We start from the raw sequence: 23,327 nt of genomic DNA, 5'->3' as shown, positions 1-23,327 counted from the left end.
ATCCATTCCCCACATTTATTAAATCGGTTAGTGGGGGTGCAGATCCCAAACAGTAACAAGTTAACGTATTTAAAGAAAAGAGAAAGGACTGTTGTTCAGGGACCGCACTTTAATCAATACACATAAAATTTAACTTTTAATTTTTATTTTCTAAAAAATCCCTTTATAGGATAAGATAAGAGGCCGCAGTGAATTTATAGGGGTTAAAATCATACATACAAACACATACACATATACACACAGATGGTGTTTTAAGTGAACAAAATAGAAGGAAAAGTGATCCTTAAAAATAACCTTTGTAATTGAAAATGTCAATATTTAATCAAGCACTGTCTCAATGTAAATAAGAAAAAATTCCAGAAAGGTGTCAATGACTACTATCGGTCATTGGAATATACCCTTAGCTCCTTTTTCACATAAATGTTTTTTTCAGAAAAATCACTTTATGATGTATACTAGGTTATGGGGTGTTTGGTGTAACTTTACTGCCCTCTACTGACCAAAGTGAGATTTCTTAGGCACTTTTATTTTTAAGAGCCCAAAAATTGGTATATGAATATCCCTTTTAAATATTCCTTCCACAAAGCTGTGTTCTATCTGTCCTAGATAGGGTGGTCCTCACGTTTCTGGCTTTATTGCCTCTAATGTTGCCACCTCACAGCTGTGTTTGACAGTGAATTTAGGGGAAAACAGCAGTATAGATTTTGCCTTACTTCAGATAGGCACTATCTATTTGTTCCACATGGGAATGAATTTAGGCCGATATTTATTGCCCTCTGCTGTCTGGAAAGCAGAACTTCACTCACAACTTTCCTATTCAATACAGTATAATTAAGGAGCTAACAATCTAAATACATTGAGATAACATTTCTATTGTGCTAACAGACATTCAATTTAAGGTATCGACCAACACATGTTTTACTGCACCAAAAGCAGCTTTTTCAAGGCCAACCAGGGTGCCCAATCCGGAGGATATTTATTGATATCTGCCTGCCAATCAGCAGTTTCGTTTGTTGTCACATGATATTAAAATGATGTCATCGAATTGTACCTCATGATTGACATTCCCACTATCCTATCCAGATCCTAGGTAGTGTGTGTGGGGGGAGGGTCTATCTTATCAATCCTCTGTGATTGCTCGGGATCAAATGTCAATCATAATCCACCCCTTCTCCCCCTGGTGCTCGGCAGCACGTCATGTGACCATTGAAACCAGCCTTCATTGGTTGCTGGTGTGTCACATGATCGGCGCCGTCATCCCAGAGGGCTTTGCAGCAGGTCACGTGATCGGCACTTTTGTGATGTGCAGCACTATGTCATCATTCTGCGCCTTATTGCTGCCTTGCATCATGTGATCCGATCACATGACCGGTCACCTTGTTATGTCACATGGGAGGCGTCCACCTATCACAGGTTCCTGTGTGAAAAACCAGGAAGTACGTGGTCTCTTGAAGTCACAAGCCCCAGCCCTGTATTGAGCATTAAGTATAACTATGTGACCTTACATCTATATAGTCTCTCTATTACTATATTGTCCGGTTTCTAATTGTCATATTTTATTGTTAATAGGAAGTGGGTAAAGTATACTGTATAGTAACGTTTTTCATGTATTAAAAACTGCAGGTTATATCCAGATGTTTTTATTTATACATGAGAAGTATCTCTTGAAGTCACAAGCCCCAGCCCTGTATTGAGCATTGAGTATAACTATGTGACATTACACCTATATAGTCTCTCTATTATTATATTGTCCGGTTTCCAATTGTCATATTTTATTGTTTATAGGAAGTGGGTAAAGTATACTGTATAGTAACATTTTTCATGTATTGAAGACTGCAGGTTATAACCAGATGTTATTATTTATACATGAGGAGTATACAGATCCTTATGCATGGAATCTGTTATTGTTATATAACACTTACATAGGTGAAATCACGCATCTGAAGGAATAAATAATAAAATAAGGAATAAAGAATTAATAAAAAATATAAAACATACATTTGTGTCCCAGTCTTTATGATTTATTGTTTACTGATCTAAATTCTTTCCCTATCTCCAGTATTAAGGTAAGTATGGTGGTTCTCTGATTGGTTGGATTTTCTATATCGAATATTACACATACAATTGAAAATCTTATATTATTTATAGTACACTCCTAGTGATTTAGGTGTCCTTGGTGAATTGTGGATCATTATAAGGAGGTTATGCATTATTACATGAATTATTAATGAGTCACATAGGGACTCAGGGATATAATGATAGATTGAGTGAGTGTATATTGGGATTCATCCTCAGGGATATGAAGTGACTGTTATCCCTTACATGATGAGTGTATTGAATATCAAATCTTATGTGAAAATTAATTAATGATCTCCCGAGGGAGTATTGTGTATTAATATTGATGTTGGAGTGAGTGAGCTTGGGGTATAGCATAGGGGGTGATATTGAATGAGGGAGGATCATTGTCCTCAGAGTGCAACACACACAAAAAAAAATTAATAATAATAATAATAAACTACAATATAAAGAAAGGGGGGATAAGGGTGAGTGAAAAAGGGGAATATTGGATTAAAATTCAAATAATTGGGGAATGTATCTTATTGTGAAAAGTTTTGGAAGTACATGGGTTAACCATATTTAGGAGTGTATCTTATTGTGAATTGCTGGTCTTTATAATACATGGGTTACCCCTATTTAAGTGCCCTGAGGTGGCTTGTATATTTTTTCTCTACTACATTTTTTTCATGGGAATGTATCCCAGGTGTATGGCAATATTACCCTGTGTAATGGGGATCTGCCCCTCCCATAGGGTAGGGATATCAGTTGATTCCGGGTAAATATGCAATAGTAATAGGATTAGTTCATAGACAGTAGGTATGATCTTAATTGATTATCGGAGTGGATGGGGAAAATTGTTTTTCCCCCCCAAAAAAAATTCCTCCTCCTGGGTAATCAGTTATTTCTTGACTGGCGTCAGACTGGTCAATGGATAGGTCAAATTCATGGGTAATTAAAAACTTTTGAAAGAATAATAAAAAAATATATATTGGGATAAGTTCTATCCCTGGGATGTTTAAGCTGAAATTCAATTTCTTGGTTTGGAAGATGGAATTTAAGGAAATTGGTTCCCCTTAGTTTATATTCATAGGAAGGGGGTGTAGCTATTGGCCTCATTTAGGCCCTTGGGGAGGAGGCTGTCCAGAAGGAAAATCATTTTTGTCTCGAATTGGAGGAGTCTTTTGTCCAGATCTCCTCCTCTTATTCCTAATTTGATATGCTTGATACCAAATGCTTTTAGGCCATTAGGATCTCCATTATGGTATTTTAGGAAATGTTTTGCCACTGTGGTTAAGGTCTTAAATTTTTGGGAGTCCTTTTGTGCATTACGTATGGTTCCTACGTGCTCCAGAATTCGGACTTTGAGAGGTCTTGATGTCTTTCCCACGTAGACCTTACCGCATGGACATTCAAGGTGGTATACTGTGCCAATCGTGGTACACGTGATGAGACTCTGGATTTCCCATTTCTTGTTGTACTTGTCTGTCACAGACTCCTGTGGGACCATATACTTGCACGCTTTGCAGTGTCCACAGCTTTTGGAGCCTTTTCTAGGAGTTCTTAGATCACTGGGTTTGGAAAGGTGGCTACAGACCAGATTGTCTTTGATCGTCCTTGATCTCCTCCAACTGGCTGATAGTCTCTTCGGTAGAATGCTGAGAAGATCTTGATCCATCCTCAAAACATTCCAATGTTTTTGGAGAATGGTATTAATTTCCCTCCAATGAGCATTGAATGTCCCAACAAATCGGATGGTTTCTTCACTTTTCTTAGCCTCTTTTGGTTTAAGGAGGGTTTCTATAGGAAGTGCTTCCATTTCTCTGGTTGCCCGTCCTATTAATCTATTGCTGTATCCTCGCTTTCTGAAACGATCCTGCATTTCTTTCTCCCTGATTTGGAAGGTTTCAGGGCTTGAGCAGTTCCTCTTGGCTCTCATGAGTTCGCCCTTGGGTATGCCTCTGATTGTAGAGGGCAGATGTGAGCTATCAGAGTGAAGTAAGCTGTTTGTCGCGGTCTTTTTGCGGTACATATCAGTTGATATGGTCCCTTCATCATCAATTCTGATGGTTAGATCTAAAAAATTGATTTCTCGCTGACTCATTTCTGAGGTAAGTTTGAGATCCATATCATTACAGTTGAGGATCTGGAGAAATTCTTTTAGAGTCTGTTGCTCTCCTTCCCATAGGAACAGGATATCGTCAATATATCTGAAGTATGTGAGGATATTGTTGGTATACCTTTCCATCCCTTCTGTTAACATTACCTCTTTCTCCCACCACCCCAGGTAGAGGTTGGCATAGCTAGGGGCACAAGCCGTCCCCATAGCTGTCCCTCGTACCTGGAGGTAGTGGGATTCATTACACACGAAAAAATTCCTGGTCAAAATGAATTCTAATAATTCCAATAGAAATTCATTAAAGTCGGTATGTACTCCCATGTTTAGGAAAAATCTTGTTGCCTGTATGCCCCTTTGATGATTAATACTTGTGTAGAGGCTTTCCACATCACAGGACACAAGCCACACTCCAGGATTCACTGACATATTTTCAAGTTTAGTTAAGACATCCATTGTGTCACGTGTGTAAGATGGTAGAGCCGTTACGTGTGTCCGAAGATATTGGTCGACATACACGCTTGCCTTCTCCGTCAGGCTGCCCATTCCTGATAATATCGGTCTCCCTGGGGGCTTCTTTTCATTTTTGTGGACCTTCGGGAGAAGGTACATTGTAGGTGTCACAGGCTTGTCCACTTTTAGAAAGTCATGATCTTTTTTACAGATAATATTGTTGTTGTATGCTGTCTGTATGATGGTATTATATTGGGTGGTAAAGGTATGACTAGGATTGAAGACCAGTTTCCAATAGCATTTAGTATCACTCAGTTGTTTTTGGAGTTCCTCAACGTACATCTCTCTTGGCCACAGGACCACATTTCCGCCCTTGTCAGATTGTTTTATTATGACATCCTCCCATTTAGAGATTACTTGCAAAGCAGATCTTTCCTTTTTGCTTACATTTTCTCTATAATGTTTCTTTGTTTTAAAGAGGATGTCAAAATCTCTTGATACAAGATCTTGGTATACTTGTACTGCTGGGCATATTTGGATGTCAGGGAAGAAGAGGGATTTTTTCTTGAGTTTTGTTGCATCATGGGGTATTGGAGGCATCTCTTGTGAGGTGAATTCCTCATTCTCAAGATCTTGTAAAATCTGTATAGCAGCAAGATCTTGATTATCCAGAGCATTATCATTAATATTGGCTGATTCTGGTTCCATCTGATTGGTCTTACTAAAGAATTTTTTGAGGAGATCGGTAGGGAGCCCTGTTGTAAGGGGACGCGCGCGCATCCCCTTATGGTGGCTGGCGGGGGATGGCAGATGGCGACTCTTCCGCCATCCCCTGCAAAGATGTCTCCCGCTCCATCTGTATATACATATAGCATTTCCCCAAAAGTGACAGTCTCCACAAGTTCCTACACTTATATTCCATCTCAGCCAATCAATGGCCATTACCCTGGGCATATGGCCCTGCAGGGGCACTTTAAAAGAGAGGAGGAGGCCCCTCTGCAGCCTCCTCCGGCCAGGCCCCTTCCTCTTTGCCAGGAGCAAAGTCCACCTGCTGCCTAGCATAATAGAGTATGTGCGCTTTAGTGTATACGCAATTCGCTTGAACAATGGTGCGGAGGCTGTTTTTTCGGCAATGCTGCTGCCTTCATTGCAAAACTCTGGAGGGTAAGTATTAAACAATGGGTACAGTGTGGCTGCCTCTGGGACTTGGGCCTGCATGCATTGCGCACATTGCTCCCGTTATAAATACTCCCCTGTGCCCCTGATTGGCTAAGAGACACATCACTCTCAGCCAATGAGCGACCTGATGTTCCCCCTGTGTCAGTGAACAAATTATTGATGTGTATACTGTTTATTTAGCACTACCGTACTGTTTGCTACTACTGCAGCACAGGCAGAATGATGAAATAGGAATGATAAACCTGAATGTATTACATAATAATAATCTCTCGCTTGCTAAGTGAATATGTTTTTATACTGTATGTATACGTTTATGTTTTTCGATTTTACACACCAATATAGTTAGCTAGTAGTAAAGGGTTGATGAATTGACAGTTCTATTATAGCCGAAAAATGAATTTTTAAAAAACAAAAGCGACATGAATTGATGGTCATATACTCACTGTATGTATTAAACTATAACATGTGATGTGACAGTGACTGATATTATCTCTACTCACTGTGTACTTTATTTCTGCATAATGTGTTCTATTTGAGCACAATGTAAATGTGCTTTTATCCTGGTGGTTTGTAGAGTGACTCATAGTCATTGTTCATTCTCGTAGCATTCCAATGAAATATCAAAATGATTAAAATAAGTAGAATGCAAGCACATATGTATTCTAAAAGGCAAACAAAGCCTGCTTTTAAAAAGCCAAGGCTGCAGCTTCGTAAGTCATAGATATGGAAATGAGTGACTATTACTGCATTTCTTCATGTTCATGGGATTCTAGGATGTAAAACCACTTTGATGTGCTTATTGTAAAACAATTCACCTTTTTTTGAAAATGCGTTGTGTTTTTCATTGCAGAGAGTGAGGAAGTGTACCAACAGCAGATCCTGTCAATCTCCTGCATCATCTTTGCCATTGTAGCTGTGGGTTTGATTTGTGCAGCCTTCTACTGCAGGACAAAGTAAGATTGCGCTGTTAATCTGTGCTGCAAAAGTTAAGAGAAATATATATGTACTGAATGCTGAAAAACTGTTGGTACTTGTGTATTATCACGGCACCCACTAAGCAAGTTGCGGACGAGTGAATAGCGGGCGATTCTGCGTTAGAAAATTGCATCACATGTGGTTTTTGCATGCGGTGCGATGCAATTTTCCTATGTAATTTATGCACTGCTCTTTTTTTGCCCAGACGGTTGCGGTGCGATGCGATGCGATCGCACCGCAACGCACCATCGCATGCAATTTTATAGGGTGCGATGCCATTTACTTTACTATACACTTATATGAGATGCAATGAGATTGAGGCACCACCCCACTATCCACGCCACCCCAAAGTGTGGCGAGCGCAGCGTGTCCTGCGAGGGGTGGCAGAACGTGTCCTCCCGACCTTTTCAATCCCCCACGTGGAGTGGATTTGCCTACGGTGCCGTATATATGGTAATTGGGAGCTGTGATAATACACAAGTACCAAACTGTTTATTAAATAATACACATTTACTAAGACTAATATACTGTCTTAAATTCATATTTGCAGTAATAAGAGACCAATCTGCATTAAGCTTGCATTACTAAATTCAGATCTGACTAATGAAAGCTACTTACTGTTAGATTGCCAAGGGAATCAGTATATTAATGGTGAGAAACATTTGTATATTTCCATGTTATATAAAAAAAGTTGTATTATTTTAAATGTAATTTAAAACTATGGCTCTGCTAATATTAACCTCTTCAGTGCTAAGGTGTATCACACATTATCATTTTACGTCGCAACAATGCTTAGGACAAGTACAGAAGATTATCTTTCCAATCTGGCTGCTTGGAATGAAAATCTGAAAATTTCTGGGAACAAATAACAATCGACCATTCGCTCCCAAATTCTGGAAAATGTACAAAAGCAGTCATCTGCATAAATTGAGTTAACCAATTTGTCTGTAGGAGAAGTGAAAAGTTGGAATTGAGATATTCAAAATTGGCTAGTGTGCAAAAGTTGTGACTTTTGTCAAAAAAAGTTGTGACTTATCTTCTATTCCAGCAAGACACCTAAAGTTTTGCTTTTTAGATGAAAATAACGCAATGTATGAAGAAGCTCTGATCTAGTTAAATTTATATCAGGACATCTTAGAGTGGTTTATTAACATACTTTAGCATAGTACAAAAGAGTACAAGCTTGTCCTAGTGCAAAGTTACTAACTTTGGCGGGAGAAAAAAAATCCCTGATAACTGACCCATTTTCATGGTCATAATTGTGAATATTGTGGGCCAGATGCACTAAGCTTTAGAAGTGATAAAATGGAGAGTGATAACCAACCAGTCAGCTTGTACCTGCCATGTATTAGGAGGTGTTTGAAAAAATGGCAGGTAGGAGCTGATTGGTTGGTGGTTTCTTACTCTCCATTTTATAACTTTTCAGGGCTTATTACACAGTCTGTGACATGGCAGGTAAGAGCTGATTGACTGGTTGGTTATCACTCCATTTTATCACTTTTGAAGCTTAGTGCATCTGACACTGTGTGTTTTTATCTGTAAGTGATTTTTTTTTTTTGGGGGGGGGGGGGATGCTCTGTAATTGAAGTGACCAAGAATAAAATCTTGGGGCAAAAAATCAGGGTCAGTTCCTTTTGTTTGCCCTTAATAGAATAGTGCACCTCTGTGTCTTCTAATGTTCAACTCTTTACTGAATGGAACATTAAGTTCAGTAAACAATGCATTACACTCTGTTATTTAGGTACAGTATTTGAAACACTTCTGTTTATTGTCTTTAATTGTGGCAGTTTATTTTAAACATCAATTGGTCTGAAAAACTGTTTTGCATCCCCTATGCTAGGAGCATGATTTGACTGCATTAGAACAAATAATTATGCAAAGATAAGCCAATATATTAACAGATAAATCCTTTAAAGTGCATTATGTTGTAATAAAGAAATACATCTAATGTTTAGAAAAATAAAATCAAGAGCATTGATTCACAAATACAGTAACAAGTTTCAAAGATTTTGCACATAGGCCCTTATTCAGATCTGATCGCAGTTACATTTGGGTGTGTTGCATTCTTGCTGAGCCAGACTAGAGAGAACACATCCAGATATCCTATTATATAGGTGATCTACAAAGCAACTGATTTGCTTTTGGTTATACTGTTAAGCCTTGTGGTAGCCAGCCCACAGTGTTTTTATTATAGGTACGAGCAGTTAATTGTTGTACCGTGGATTTTACCTTGTTGGTGTCCAAAATAAATCTCTTTTAATACACCAGGAAGCGCTCTCTTCCCATTTTCTTGTTCTACCCATATATATATATATATATATATATATATATATATATATATATATATATATACATACACACACACACACACACACACACACACACACACACACACACACACACACACACACACACACACACACAGAGTCCAAATGCGAGTCAACCAACAGTCTCTCAAGCACTTGGCCACGGTTTAAAGACCACAGTTCCCCTTTTAATCCATCCTGGGTCCTGCCAGATGCCAACAATCTAGAAGTATAAGAACATGGGGCGCTTCATAGTGCAATATTTGTCATTAGCTTAAAACATCTGCAACATGAAGCTTCAATAAAACATTAAGACTTGTACCCCAGCACACTGCCGATCTACTGTAGATGTAATCGCACTCATCCGTCTGGCACTAATTACCATGTACAACTCCTGTAGTGAGTATATACAGTATACATATATTAAAAATATAGGGTTATAAATTACCCACTTCAGAGGGCTCTGGAGCACATTCTATAACTCCGGATACGACAAATTGTTAACCACATATTATTTTAATAATTCCCTAGTGATTTGTTAAATAAAATGTTTTATTTAAAAAATGTCATAAATTTGCCGTAATGTGGTGCAATAGCACAAAAAAAAAATGAAATAGGCTTATACACTAGAGTAGAGCCAAGCATCATCTTATGAGGAATGATACACAGGAGCTCGGACCTTTCATCCCTGGCACTGCTCTCAGATTGTGGGAGCAGGAGGAGGGTATTTCTTCCCGGTACAGTGACAGTGAGTTGTGGGAGGAGCTGTCCGCAGCACAGGATATTAGTACAGTAGCAGCAGCTGCGCACAGAGAGGGAGACATCAGCACCATTATGTAGATCTCTCTTTGGGCCAGATCTACTAAGCTTCAAAAGTGCTAAAATGGAGAGTGATAAACAACCAATCAGCTCCTGTCTGACAGTCTGTGACATGGCAGGTAGGAGCTGATTGGCTAGCTGCTCACCTGGAGCTCTTCTACAGCAAATGCCACTCGGGCTCTCCCCAACAGCTGCTGGAAGGGATTTGTTGTTAATAAAGCAGTCCTGAGGATAAGTGGCCACTAGATCTACAGGTGGTTGCCGGTAGTGTATGCATGGTACCATAATGCTTCCTAGTGAGCGCTTCACCAACTACAGTATTGGGCAAATTTTGGAGATTTTTTTTTTATTTAACAAATCTCTCGGTCTTCATTAGAATAATCTGTGATTAATCTTTTGTTCCATTCAGATCTATAGAATGCGCATCAGAGCCCTTTGAATTGGGTAACTTTTGCTAAACCTGTATATAAAATACATTTTTTCAAGTGCAGCTTTTATTCTGAAGACCCATGCATACAATTCTGTTTTTTCTTTGCTGTTTTGTACATGTGGATTAATGCCAAAGCATGCAACTCAATATTTTCCTTGATGTGTTAAACAAGGAAGAAATTACAGATTTTCTCAAATTTGCCTTTAATGCAAATTCAATTTAACACTTTTATTTGAAGTGTAAGGAGTAAAAAAAAAAACACAAATGATGTTTAAAATTCAATGTTTTGTGAGTACTCCATAAGAAAATAATGAGTTTGAGGACCAGATGTATCAAGCTTAAAAAAGTTATGACATGGAGAGCGATAAACAACCAGCCAATTACGCAGTCTGGGACATTTACAGAAGGAGCTGATTGGCTGGCTGTTTATCACTCTAAATTATATTACTTTTTCAAGCTTAGTGCATCTTGAACAAATTTTGGACTGTGAGCAGCCCAAAATGTGACAAAACAGGCTCAACACAGAGGTTCTCACTGCCTGTTTTGTCACTTTTTTGGGCTGCTACCTTAGTAGTTAATAAGTTAATATCTTTTATGGGAACAAAAATGGGGTGAATTCAACTGACTGAGGTAAATTTGACTGCAAAAAAAAACAACTTTTCACTATCCTGTTTTCAAATAAAGCCTGTTTATTTGCTGTAAAATATACAGAAGCATGTGATAACAAAGGAACCTGGTAATTTATCCTGAATCCCTGTGTTTTCAGGATAGCATCCTAAAAATAGTACTGGCTATTGGGGATAATTGAATTAACCAGCACGTGGGATCAATTGACCACTTAATTTACTGTGTCTAATTTAACCCCCCCCCCAACTCCCTAATCAAACATCAGTAACAGTTTTGACAAGCCATATAAACATGACTTCTAGATTTAGATAGAATATCTGACATACTTACTGTATATATACATAGTAATCTATATGTTAATAGAAGGACACATTTTATGAGCAGGGCACATCTTATACCAAATGAAAGCTCTAATGGTGTGTACACATGGGTACAGTCAGCATGAGATTTTGACTACATAGTCAAAATCGCATGCAGATCACATACAGATCGCATGCAGATCGCACAGGTTTTTTACCTTGTGATCCTGATGCACGCTCCAGTGGCAGCATAAATTGAAACCCAGATAGACAGGGCTGTAATGACTATATAGTGCAGATCTGCACTATATCATCCACATCGCATGCATTTCAGGTGTGTTGCCGTGCATCAGGATCGAATCGCATCAGGATCGAATAGCAAGCCTAATTGATCATGTGTACATAACATTAGTGTGTGGATTTGCAAAAATTACATTGGGGTTGTATTTGGTGGCTTTCTTTTGGAAATATGTGCTCTGGAAAATGTTACAGTGGGAGAACTCTCCCTATGCACCTGCTAGGTGACCTGGAACATGAGTCCTGCTGGGAAATCTGGAAACTGTGATAGTTAAACTGTAACAATTCCACACAAACCTTTGCACATTTGAAATCAGTCACAACTAGTTATTATGTTATTGCCATTCAGGGTATACAATTTTTTCCCATGCCTTTTATTTTTCTTTAAAGTTTACATACTTTATGAGTATTTTTTTTTTCCCATTTGATCTAGCACTCCCTTTTCTGGCAATGCAGGCCAGATTAGCAAAGGTTTATCAGGTGAAATCCGCATGCAGCAAACATTGTGAATGTGGTTCTAGAAGTCAAATTATTCAAACAGAATTCTGCATATGCTAATGTCGATAAGAAATAACATGGTTTTATTTTTTTTATGGAAAACTACAATTCAAGTTACAAAAAAGCTTTTTATCGTGTGTTATATTTTAACTCTACTGTTTAACTATGTATTCATCTCTAAATCTTAAAGGTCCCATATAAAAGAGTTAGAAGAGAATGTTTCAGGAAAACTAATTAGTAAAAGGTCATTTAAGTAAAATGACGTCTAATCTTTTATTTTAGGTCTCACTTCTTTTAAATCATGAAGTTATTTTATTACATTTTTAAGAAAATTTAGTTTTGTGTGCGATGTGCACACGAAACTCAAAAATAAAAATAAAACGTCCTTTTGGAAAATGCTACCTTAATGTTTCTGGGAACTCAATTCAAAATAAATAAGTAAAAAGCAACATTGACGTCATATTAAAAGTTAGCTTTGTTTCCTTATATCTGTGATACTCTTGACTATTTGCGTTATTTTCAGATTTATTGAGAATTAATTATGGAGTAGTTAACTATTTCCCTTGAGGGATTGATTTTCCAAGGTCTTGATCTCAGTTTGCTGATTTCTTCTCTACTTCGAAAATCCAATTTGTGCATATGCTGAATATTTAAATAATACAGATATTAGAAGATCAAAGGGTTTGAAATTTGTCTGTCTGGACAATTCATGCTTCAATTTTTTTGATAAATAATCTAATATGTTCACCCTTGGGCATATTCTTGAAAGCTAACCAAGCAAGTATGGTACTTGCATAACTTTATCCTTTATAACATAAGGTCAGTTTAGTTTTGTCTGTTTTGCTATTGTCTCAAAATGTAGAACCAGGAAAAAAATGAAAGCAAACAAGAACATTTTATAGGTTAAGTCGAGACTGAAAAAGATTGAGAAGCAAGAATTAGCATAATGTATCAGGGGCGAATGCAGGGATTTGTAACAAAATATTACAAAGCCCTCACTGCAAAATATCAAGATTTCCAGGGCCATCTGATGAGGGCGGAGCTAAAATGATAGGATTCTAATGAAATTTTTTTTGGCTCTGCCCTTTTTCTATTTACCCAGGAATTATGGCACATTGCTGCAAATTGACTGGGCTGTGTTATATCATGGTTGCATTCTCTCTTCTGTCAAGAGGTTTATGGGTGCTCAGAACCCTTCCCCCTCCCCCATGTGCATTGCAATATATGGTGAAGTGATTGAGATGTACTCTTGCAAGACTTCTTTGCAACAGGTACTAAAGCCTTAAGAGAAAACCATGTGATATTTTACATATTAATATTTTGGAACATACTGTATGAATTTGTAGTTTATTTTGTAATAGTTTCATATATATTTTTTAATAATTTGTTTTAGGAAGGGTTTTTTTTGTTTCCTAGTGAAATCAGTTTGTGGTTTTCTTTTCTGCATTTTCAGTACAATAAGGAACTTATTCAGGTCTGTTCGCAGTGGCCGCACGTTCGCATGGGGACCGGTGTTTGGCGTATGTGCATCCACATTTCTGTGCATGTGCATATGCCGGGTGCTTGATGGGTGGTTGGGCGTGGGGCGACGGGCCTCGGTACTCGCCCATGGGAACTTCCAGCATTTTAACGCTGGGCATTCCCATGGTAATCGCCCGTTGATGTTGATGCCGTGGGCGGGCAGCTGATGTCAGGTTTAGGGATTGTATGCATACATTCAAAGCATACTACCAAAAGACATAGGCAAATTTATTTGGGGGTTTCCACTTGTCCGGATCCCCCCATTCCCCACATCCTGGTCACTTCATGCAGTGTAAAGGGTGGAATTGAGTTGCTACACATGCCCAGTAGCCCCAGATATTCTTGCCAAGCCTACTGTGTATGTGTCTGTGTATCTATGATTATTTGGCCTGCATACATACTCTATGTCTGAAGTAGTGTATTACATACGCTGCACTTGTTTGAGGCATATTCTGTAATAAGAATTACTTGTTACAGTACATGTTAATTATGCCTATTTCATGTGCTGGTAACAATCATTATGAACTCCCTTCCAGAAATATGCATACTGTATCTCTGTCACTTCCACAACTCTATGACAGACACAGGCTGATCGAAGCTGGAGCTGACTTCCTGGAAAGCCCTGGACACTCCCTGGAAATGTTCTGTTACCACCGCCAATTGGTGGCTAATGTCTAAATTATGAGGGATTACAATGATATAAATTGCTGATTTTTGTCGCTTTTATATTACACATGCGCTCTATGATCTATATGCATGTACATTTAATCAATAATTGAAAGGCTTGCAAATTTGCACAACAGCTCTGAATAACCCCCAAGGTACTTGTTTCCTAGCACGGCCACCACGATTTCTATCGTGGTGGTCGTGTCGGAAAAAATCGTGTCGGTCGCGTCGGGTGCATACCAAAACACACACGATGCGACCCACGCGATGTACCAGATTTCTCCATAGGCTTCAATGTTAAAATAATTTAACATTGAAGCCTATGGAGAAATCGGGTCCATCGTGTCCATGGCTTCAATGTTAAATTATTTTAACATTGAAGCCTATGGAGAAATCGGGTCCATCGTGTCCATAGGCTTCAATGTTAAATTATTTTAACATTGAAACTGAGTCCATTTAACATAGGATAAAATGGGAAAAGGATGAATAAGGGCCATTTCTCATTGGGTATGGCCCCGTCATGTGTGTAAAAAATAATGGCCCCCCATTGTGGCCGCCACCCCCACAATTGACGTGAACCCGAAGCGTGGCGAGTGCAGCGAGCCCGCGAGGGGCGGCGGTGCGCGTCCTCCGACCTTTTCATTCCCCTACTATCCACGTTGGTGTGGAGTTGAGAATAGATTAGTGTGGCGAGCGCAGCGAGCCACCGAGCCCGAAGCGTGGCGAGCGGACGCTGATACCTTCACAGATCCCTGCGTCCCCTCGCGGGCTTCACAGGTATCCGCGTCCCCTCGCGGAGCTCGCTGCGCTCACCACGCTTCGGGCTCGGTGGCACGCTGCGCTCGCCACACTAATCTATTCTCAACTCCACGCCGACGTGGATAGTAGGGGAATGAAAAGGTCGGAGGACGCGCACCGCCTCCCCGCGCGGGCTCGCTGCGCTCGCCACGCTTCGGGTTCGCGTCAATCGTGGGGGTGGCGGCCACAATGGGGGGCCATTATTTTTTACACACATGACGGGGCCAAACCCACGCCACGCTTCGGGTTCGCGTCAATCGTGGGGGTGGCGGCCACAATGGGGGGCCATTATTTTTTACACACATGACGGGGCCAAACCCAATGAGAAATGGCCCTTATTCGGCCTTTTCCCATTTTTTCCTATGTTAAATGGACTCAGTTTCAATGTTAAAATAATTTAACATTGAAGCCTATGGACAAATCGGGTCCATCGCATAGGCTTCAATGTTAAATATTTTAACATTAAAGCCTATGGAGAAATCGGGGGCATCGCGTTGGGTGCTCATAGGCTTCAATGTTAAAATATTTTAACATTGAAGCCTATGGGGAAATCGTGGGCATCGCGTCGGTCACGTCGTGTGCCTTCTTAAGGCACACGACCGACGCGATGTACCCGAGTACTGTTTTTTCAAAGGAAATCACGGGCATCGTGTGTCTTAAAGTTAAGGCACACGATGCCCGCGATTGTGGCCGTGCTAGGAAACAAGTACCACCCCCAATATTAGAGTTGTTGCTATACACTAAATGAATCCCTAGAACCAGTCAACCAGTATATGGATAAATGTAATAACCTTGGACTTAAAGTCAATATTTAAGGAGCAATTATTTAAAAGACAAAACAAGGTTATTTTTGCATTTTTAATGAATACCTCTTATAAATACTGGGCAGATAAAAAAAGGTACTTGTGTAGTTTCACGGTGGCACTGCGATTTGCATATGATTTGCATGCAATGCGATTTAGCACCCCCCCCCCACTATCCATGTCAACCCGAAGCGTGGTGAGCGGACCCGTGGTGAGCGATTTAGCCCACCCCTACTATCCAAGTCAGCCCGAAGCGGGGCGAGCCCCGTGAGGGGACGCGGTACGTGCCTTCCCGACCTGTTCATACCCCCACTATCCACGTCGGCGTGGATGTGATTATATATAGTGTGGAAAGTGCAGTGGAAAACGAGCCCAAGTGTGGCGAGCTGATTACTTGACGTGTATTATTTGATGTGTACTCCGCATCCCCTCGCAGGGCTTGCTGCGCTCGCCACACTTCAGGCTCGTTTTACACATCCCCTCGCAGGGATCGCTGCGCTTGCCATACTTTGGGCTCAGTGGCTCGCTGCATTCGCCACACTTTATAAAATCAACTCCACGCCAATGTGGATAGTGGGGGTATGAACAGGTCGGGAAAGCACGTACCGCGTCCCCTCACGGGGCTTGCCCCGCTTCAGGCTGATGTGGATAGTAGGGGTGTGCTAAATCGCATCGCATGCAAATCGTATGCAAATCGGACGTGATTTGCATACAATGCGATCCGCGGGCAGTGCCGCTGTGAAACTACACACGTACCAAAAAAGGAACTTTGCTCACATTCATTCATAGATGAATACCCACCAAATAGGTCCTGCATCATCGGATGCATGCCCCCTAACCCACAACCTGAGTGATGGACTGTAGCTATTTTGAGGCAGGGAGAGTGTGTTGCTATAGGAAGAATTTCCATAAGTTGAAAAATTCTTGGCCATCCTAAGAAACCTGAGGGTCACTCAGATTTACATGCAAAGGGACCTTTGGACAACACAAGCATGTAGGAGGCATTAACGTACAAGATGGCCTCCAGTTTGAGTGGTACAATACACCAAAGCCAAGGGCTTACTGTGATTACTATAAGTAGCAATAGAGAATTTTAGTACTGTTAAAAACGTACAACAGTTTTAAAAGAAAATATAGTATTGTAATGTGTGGCCTTCAAGCAGAGTCTTGAGTTCTTATTTTAATGCTAACACAGATTCATTTTGTGTCCTTGGTAAAATGCAGGTAACAGACATCCATCCTCCACATCAGACTACATAAATCAAACTAAACTTAAAATTGCCCAGAAATCTACCACTTGTGTGAGGCTTCACCAAAAATCCAAGTGGTTAGTCATCCAATCTTCCACATTTGTTTTAAAACCTTCACATAAAATGATATAACTAAAAGCATACTTTATATTACTGATTCAGGACAATAGATATATATTGTATTCCAGTAAAAGTGAACAAGGTCAAGACAGTATTTTTTGTTGACAAAATATTCCAGGAATTATTGAGAAGAACAGGGCATTACGAAGAACTCCAAGGTATTTCCAGGGTATATGCTCAGCATATGAAACAAAAAAGTACACTATCGCTAGCAAAGTCAATACGCTATATAAACAGTTGAACACTTGTCCAATCAAAACACACCCGAGGAGCACGCCCCCTGTGCTATCGACTGAAGTCTAGTAGTGGTACCCTGATTCCTTGAGAACTATGAGCTGGTTTGAAGGTGATAGAAGCAGGTGCCGCATATGAGACACTGGCATATAAATGTATGGCTCCTAAAAAGGCAAATATTTCCCTGAGCAGTGTAATTATATTTTTCCCCATAATAATCTATACCTATTTTTGCTTGGAAAAGCGTGTTTCTCACCTCAAATAGAAATGTCTTTCACTACTATTGTTGGAATTATTTTTCCCAAATAGCACAAACCATTTTCCATTGACGATATCCAGAGCTCATTTTTTATAACATATTAAATCAAATATCTTGCAGTACTGCTTCATACAATTGCCTCAAACTCAGGAATAAACATACATATCCATAAATGTAGTATTAATTATATAGGCCGTTTAAATTATTACTGGTAAGCTGAAATAATGAGTTGCTTTTGAAGTGCTGAGTTCCTCATATTTTTCTAATGGAATGATTATAAGATTGCACCCTTGTATCAATGATGAATTGAATGAACTGCATTTCACCAAAATTAATTTTCTGAGGGGAATCATGATGTTCGAGGGGCTACACATAAAAAGTCATTGACTATACTAAGTGAAATTTGCCTTGTCCACGTAGAGTTGCTACTTGCCAAATTTCAGGGCAAAAAATAGACATTTTAAATAATCTAAATATGATTTTCCTCCCCTCCTGTTTACCTAAAATTGCAGTTTTAAACTTTTTTAAAAAAATGTTGTGGGTTAAGAATTTTGATATTAAAATATGCCCAGTGCTAAAGATGGGGATTTTCATAATGTAGTTTAGTGTAAATGGCTTCAATTGAGTGGAGCAATGTGACCTCGCTATCAGAATTTATTGCTGCAAGGGAGTTAAGGGGATTACGTCTTACAGGAGGGCTGGAGATTGGGTCGGGCACACTATAAGAGTAAGAACCAGTGGACTTACTGGACTGAGTGGCAAATTTAAAACTGCCTGTATATAGTTACTTAGGGTGTGGTATAGGGTTCCGACAGTCATTAGCCCGGTGTTGGGATCCCGACAGGCCGGACTCCGACAGCATGGCGAGCGATACAAACCCCCTTGCGGGCTCACTGCGCTCGCCATGCTGTGGGCATGGTGGCTCGCTACTCTTGCCACCTATTCTACTTTCCCTCATGGGGGTCGTGGACCCCCACGAGGGAGAATAGCCGGTAGCCATCAGAAACCCGTCTGTCTGTGTTTTAGCAGTCGGGATCCCAACATTGGGTAAATGACTGTCGGGACCCCCGGTACTTATGTACTGATCACAGATGTGTGGAATATATATATATATATATATATATATATATATATAAGGCTGCTGAGCCAAATAGCATCACTGTCCTTTATTCCACTTCCTCTCACCATAAAGGTGCCTACACACTGGTTGATATATTGTCTGTTCAACTGAAAAATGTGATATGTTGCAATATGGGTCATGTGCTAATTTCTTTTTTTTGCAAATACATTTTTATTGAAAGAATACAGATACATGAAGAGCAACTCACACGTCAAATGTGTGATACACATGGAGTAAAGTGATCTTGTTACATTGGAAGACACAGATCATTAACAGTAGATTCCTATTTATTTCCATTACAAATATCACTGGATATCACTAGAAGGAAATAAAAAAAAACTTTACTCTTACACTTGAGGAAGTGCTTCATTCTACCCAAAAAAGCTGACACGTGCTAATTTCTGACCAACCAGAATGTGATTTCAAACACTACCTTACCAAACTAAACCACACACATCTACTAGCCTACCTTAGTAGGAGGGTGAGGAGGATATGGAGGGGGATGCAGGCTCTTCTGCAGGACACACTCCCAGTGGGCAGCATGTGCAATTTTCATATGAAGAAAAATCTGCCCTTATCCATACCATAGTGCCCTTTTTTAACGCCCTTCTTGACAAGGATAATGCACACACCAATATGATGTGCAAATGTCATATGTGGGAGGAGTTTACTCAGGCTGTGAATGCCATAAGCAACCATAAGCGCAAATTGCACAATACGAAGAAGTGCTTCATTGATATCAAGCAACTCAACAAAACCAAAATGGCCACAAAAACAAACAGACAGGCAAGTATTTATTTAAGACTGATACTCTCCCTTAAACTAGGTGCTTTTGACTGTATGTGACAACCATGTCCTACTCTGTTTTATATAAGTTTTAAACTGTACCTGACCATTCTTCTCACACAAGTATGGAACTGCATTTATTATACATTGCACATTCAAAGCACCAAAATATTACCTGTTTGACCCTTATGGGTACTCTTAACTTCTCAAGGTCCTTTATTTTCATATATTAAACAGAAAAATACATTATTTATAATCAGCATTATTAATAATAGATTACACAGTCCAAATAATAACCACTGAAAGTAACTCAGCTTCTCTGAAATGTAAAACGAATAAGTTTATAGATGATAGACATGTTATAAGGAAGGTAAGGCCAGTGGGTTTCTTTTGTGCAGCAGGTACAGTTAGTAAAACTTCTCTTTTATTAAACTGATTAAAATTGTATACAAACAGTGAAAATATTGAATTCATTCCCTGTATATAATTTTAATCCATTTTCTAAAATGTAAGTTTTATTAAATGTGCATACTGTACATTATACAAGGGTATTTGAGAGCACCCTGAAAACCTTGCTTTTCTCTACTCTTTCAAGTGTATATACTGTATTGTACCTAGGTATGGAGTAGCAGACCAGAAAATGTATCCTATATTATATAATTATATTTAGTGGTCTCTTGTGTATAAACCATATTTATATAATAAACTTTTGCGAGTTACATTTTTAGGAGTGTTGACTGCCAATACATTATACTCCAGGTGAAATTTTCCTTGGTACAAAATGGCTCCTTTATATTTGTACTTCCACATAATGATAAAGAAACAAGCACATCTTCAAGTCAATATGATATACAAAGAGTTCATCTTCGGTCTGTGCTTTTCAAAAAGAACGTACTAAACCATAGTTAGAGACAAACTGGAAAGATCAGTTCATAACCACCATGTTACAGGTTGTGTTGCAGTTACGAGATGATTGGCTGGCAGTTTATCTATGTCACGGCCCGACGGGGTGTACAGTTGATGCGCGGGTGTTCACTCATTCGGGTGTTCTGGTCCCTGCGCCTGTTAGGTATGCAGCTGGCGGGTTCCAGCAGGGAGCGTTCTGCCAGCTCCCAGAGATAAGCATTGCTATTTTGGTTTGGTAACATGATGGACGGTGACCAATGATTGTCTTCTGACCTCTGCTGGATTACCCTGACAAATGACAGTTCTCCCATGGGTTTAAAACACATCCAATGGATTCACTCTGTGCTGGAACAACTTCCTTATAGAAGTCTGTGGGAATCTTGCTAAATGTTTACCGACAGTTCCATTTAAAAATTCTCATCTACCAGTATCCAGCTTCAGTCTATGATCATCCCACTTTCCTGGATCAAACCTTATTTGCCAAGTCCAGGTGCTGTTAAGTTATTCTGGCATCCCTGGATCAATAATCAAAAGAAAGAGAAGAGAAAAAAGGTTTGCCACTGCGTGGTGCACCACGCAGTGACAAACCTTATTTCTCTACCATTTCACCCATGTAGAGGTCGCTCACCCTCTGGCTGGGCCGCGGACCGCCCAACCGTCTTCTCCACGGTTAGCGGCCACAGAACTTTTACCCACAACAAAGATGGCCGCTGCCAGGCTCATCCCTTGCAGCAGTGATAATGGTTGCTGGAGGGTTGGTGCGCATGCACGGTCGCACACAGCAGCTCTTTCGGTCCCTCTGAGTGTGTGTGTGGCTGCTTAAGTGATCCCCAGCAGGCAACAAAAGTTTATTGCGCTCTGGGGATCAAAAACAGCGGAATTAAAGACTGAGCAGTCTGCAGCGCTGCCCATCCTTCTGCTATCCTCCTCCCTATAGCAGCAGCAGCAGACTGGTAGCCACAGCCATATACTGGAAGAGCCAGCCAGGCATGGGCAGAGCCTGGAGCAGCTCTACAGGTATGTAATGTGTGTTGGGGATGGGCATGATAGGTTAATGTGTGCTAGGGAGGGGTGTGCATGACATGTTAATATGTGCAGGGGAGAGGGTGACATGTAAATGTGTGCTGGGGCAGGGTGGTGTCATGTAAATGTGTGCTCCTATTGGCTGGCAACCCATCGCAAGATTTCAAACAGCCAACGGCCTGCTCTAAAGACAGCCAGGAAGCCCACCGCTTCTGCCTGGCTGTCAGACTGATTCCCCCTGGATAGGAGCATGTAAACCCCCTTGGCAACAAGCATTACACCTCTTTGGAATGAGCATGTCGGTAAGCGGCGCTTATGTGCCATAATATGTAATGGGCATCTCAGTGTGTGGCATATCTGTAATGGGTATCATGGTGTGTATGGTATATGTATAATGAGCATTATGGTGTGCGGCATATGTGTAATGGCATCAGGGTGTGTGGCACATGTATAATGGCATCACCGTGTGGGGCATATGTATAATGGCATCACCGTGTGGGGCATATGTATAATGGGCATCACGGTGTGCGGCATATGTGTAATGGACATCAAGGTGTGTGGCATATGTATAATGGGCATCACGGTGTGAGGCATATGTATAATGGGCATCAAGGTGTGAGGCATATGTATAATGAGCATCACGGTGTGCGGCATATGTATAATGGGCATCAAGGTGTGTGGCATATGTATAATGGGCATCACGGTGTGCAGCATATGTACAATGGGCATCAGGGTGTGCGGCATATGTATAATGGCATCACGGTGTGCGGCATACATATAATGGGCATCACGGTTTGCAGCATACGTATAATGGGCATCACGGTTTGCGGCATATATATAATGGACATCACGGTGTGAGGCATATGTAAAATGAGCATCACGGTGTTTGGCATATGTATAATGGGCATCATGGTGTGCGGCATATGTATAATGGCATCAGGGTGTGCGGCATATGTATAATGGCATCACGGTGTGTGGCATACGTATAATGGGCATCATGGTTTGCAGCATACATATAATGGGCATCACGGTGTGAGGCATATGCAAAATGAGCATCACGGTGTTTGGCATATGTATAATGGGCATCACGGTGTGCAGCATATGTATAATGGCATCAGGATGTGCGACATATGTATAATGGGATCACGTTGTGCGGCATATGTATAATGGGCATCACGGTGTGCAGCATATGTATAATGGACATCACGGTGTGCAGCATATGTATAATGGGCATCACGGTGTGCGACATATGTATAATGGGCATCACGTTGTGTGGCATATGTATAATGTCACACACTGTGATGCCCAATATATATATATATATATATATGGCTGTCTCTGTTTCCTCGCTGTCACTCTCTATGTGTTCCCGCTGTCAATCTCTCTCTGCTGTCACTCTTCCTCTTCCTGTCTGTCTTTGCTGTCCTTGAATTTTGGCTCATGCCGTGTGGCACAATGTGTAAGGGGCACTAGTACTAGATAGTATAAGGAACTGCCCTGCTTCCAGGTCAGTGTGCTGTAAACACCTGGGTGCTTGTCAGGACGAATCCTCCAATTTACATATATGAAGAAGAAAAGCGTCACTCCAGGACTTGTGCAAAAAATACAAAATGCCTGAAATGGCGTAGACCGACCACAGTAAAGTATTGTCTTTTTTTTCACAAGTCCTGTAGTGACGCTTTTCTTCTTCATCTATCTATCTATCTATCTATCTATCTATCTATCTATCTATCCATGAACTGCAGCACACCAGTCTCATAGCAAAGGCGTAACTACCATAGGTGAAA

General features: G+C 40.3%; 1 protein-coding gene across 2 annotated transcripts in view; it reads left to right on the top strand.

Annotated features, from left to right (window-relative positions):
• NRG3 (neuregulin 3) overlaps positions 1-23,327 on the top strand; it is a 716,420-nt gene that overhangs the window by 656,511 nt on the left and 36,582 nt on the right. For both annotated transcript variants that reach the window (XM_083146311.1, XM_083146310.1), the window contains exon 5: positions 6,654-6,756. In XM_083146311.1, the coding sequence (XP_083002437.1) occupies positions 6,654-6,756 (103 nt within the window). The remainder of the gene's footprint in view (positions 1-6,653; positions 6,757-23,327) is intronic.

The sequence above is a fragment of the Crinia signifera genome, chromosome 6, assembly GCF_055691185.1.
Source record: "Crinia signifera chromosome 6, ASM5569118v1, whole genome shotgun sequence".
Classification (NCBI taxonomy): Eukaryota; Metazoa; Chordata; class Amphibia; order Anura; family Myobatrachidae; genus Crinia; species Crinia signifera.
The sequence above is the reverse complement of the archived record's forward strand: the minus strand, read 5'-3'. Positions and strand labels throughout refer to the sequence as shown.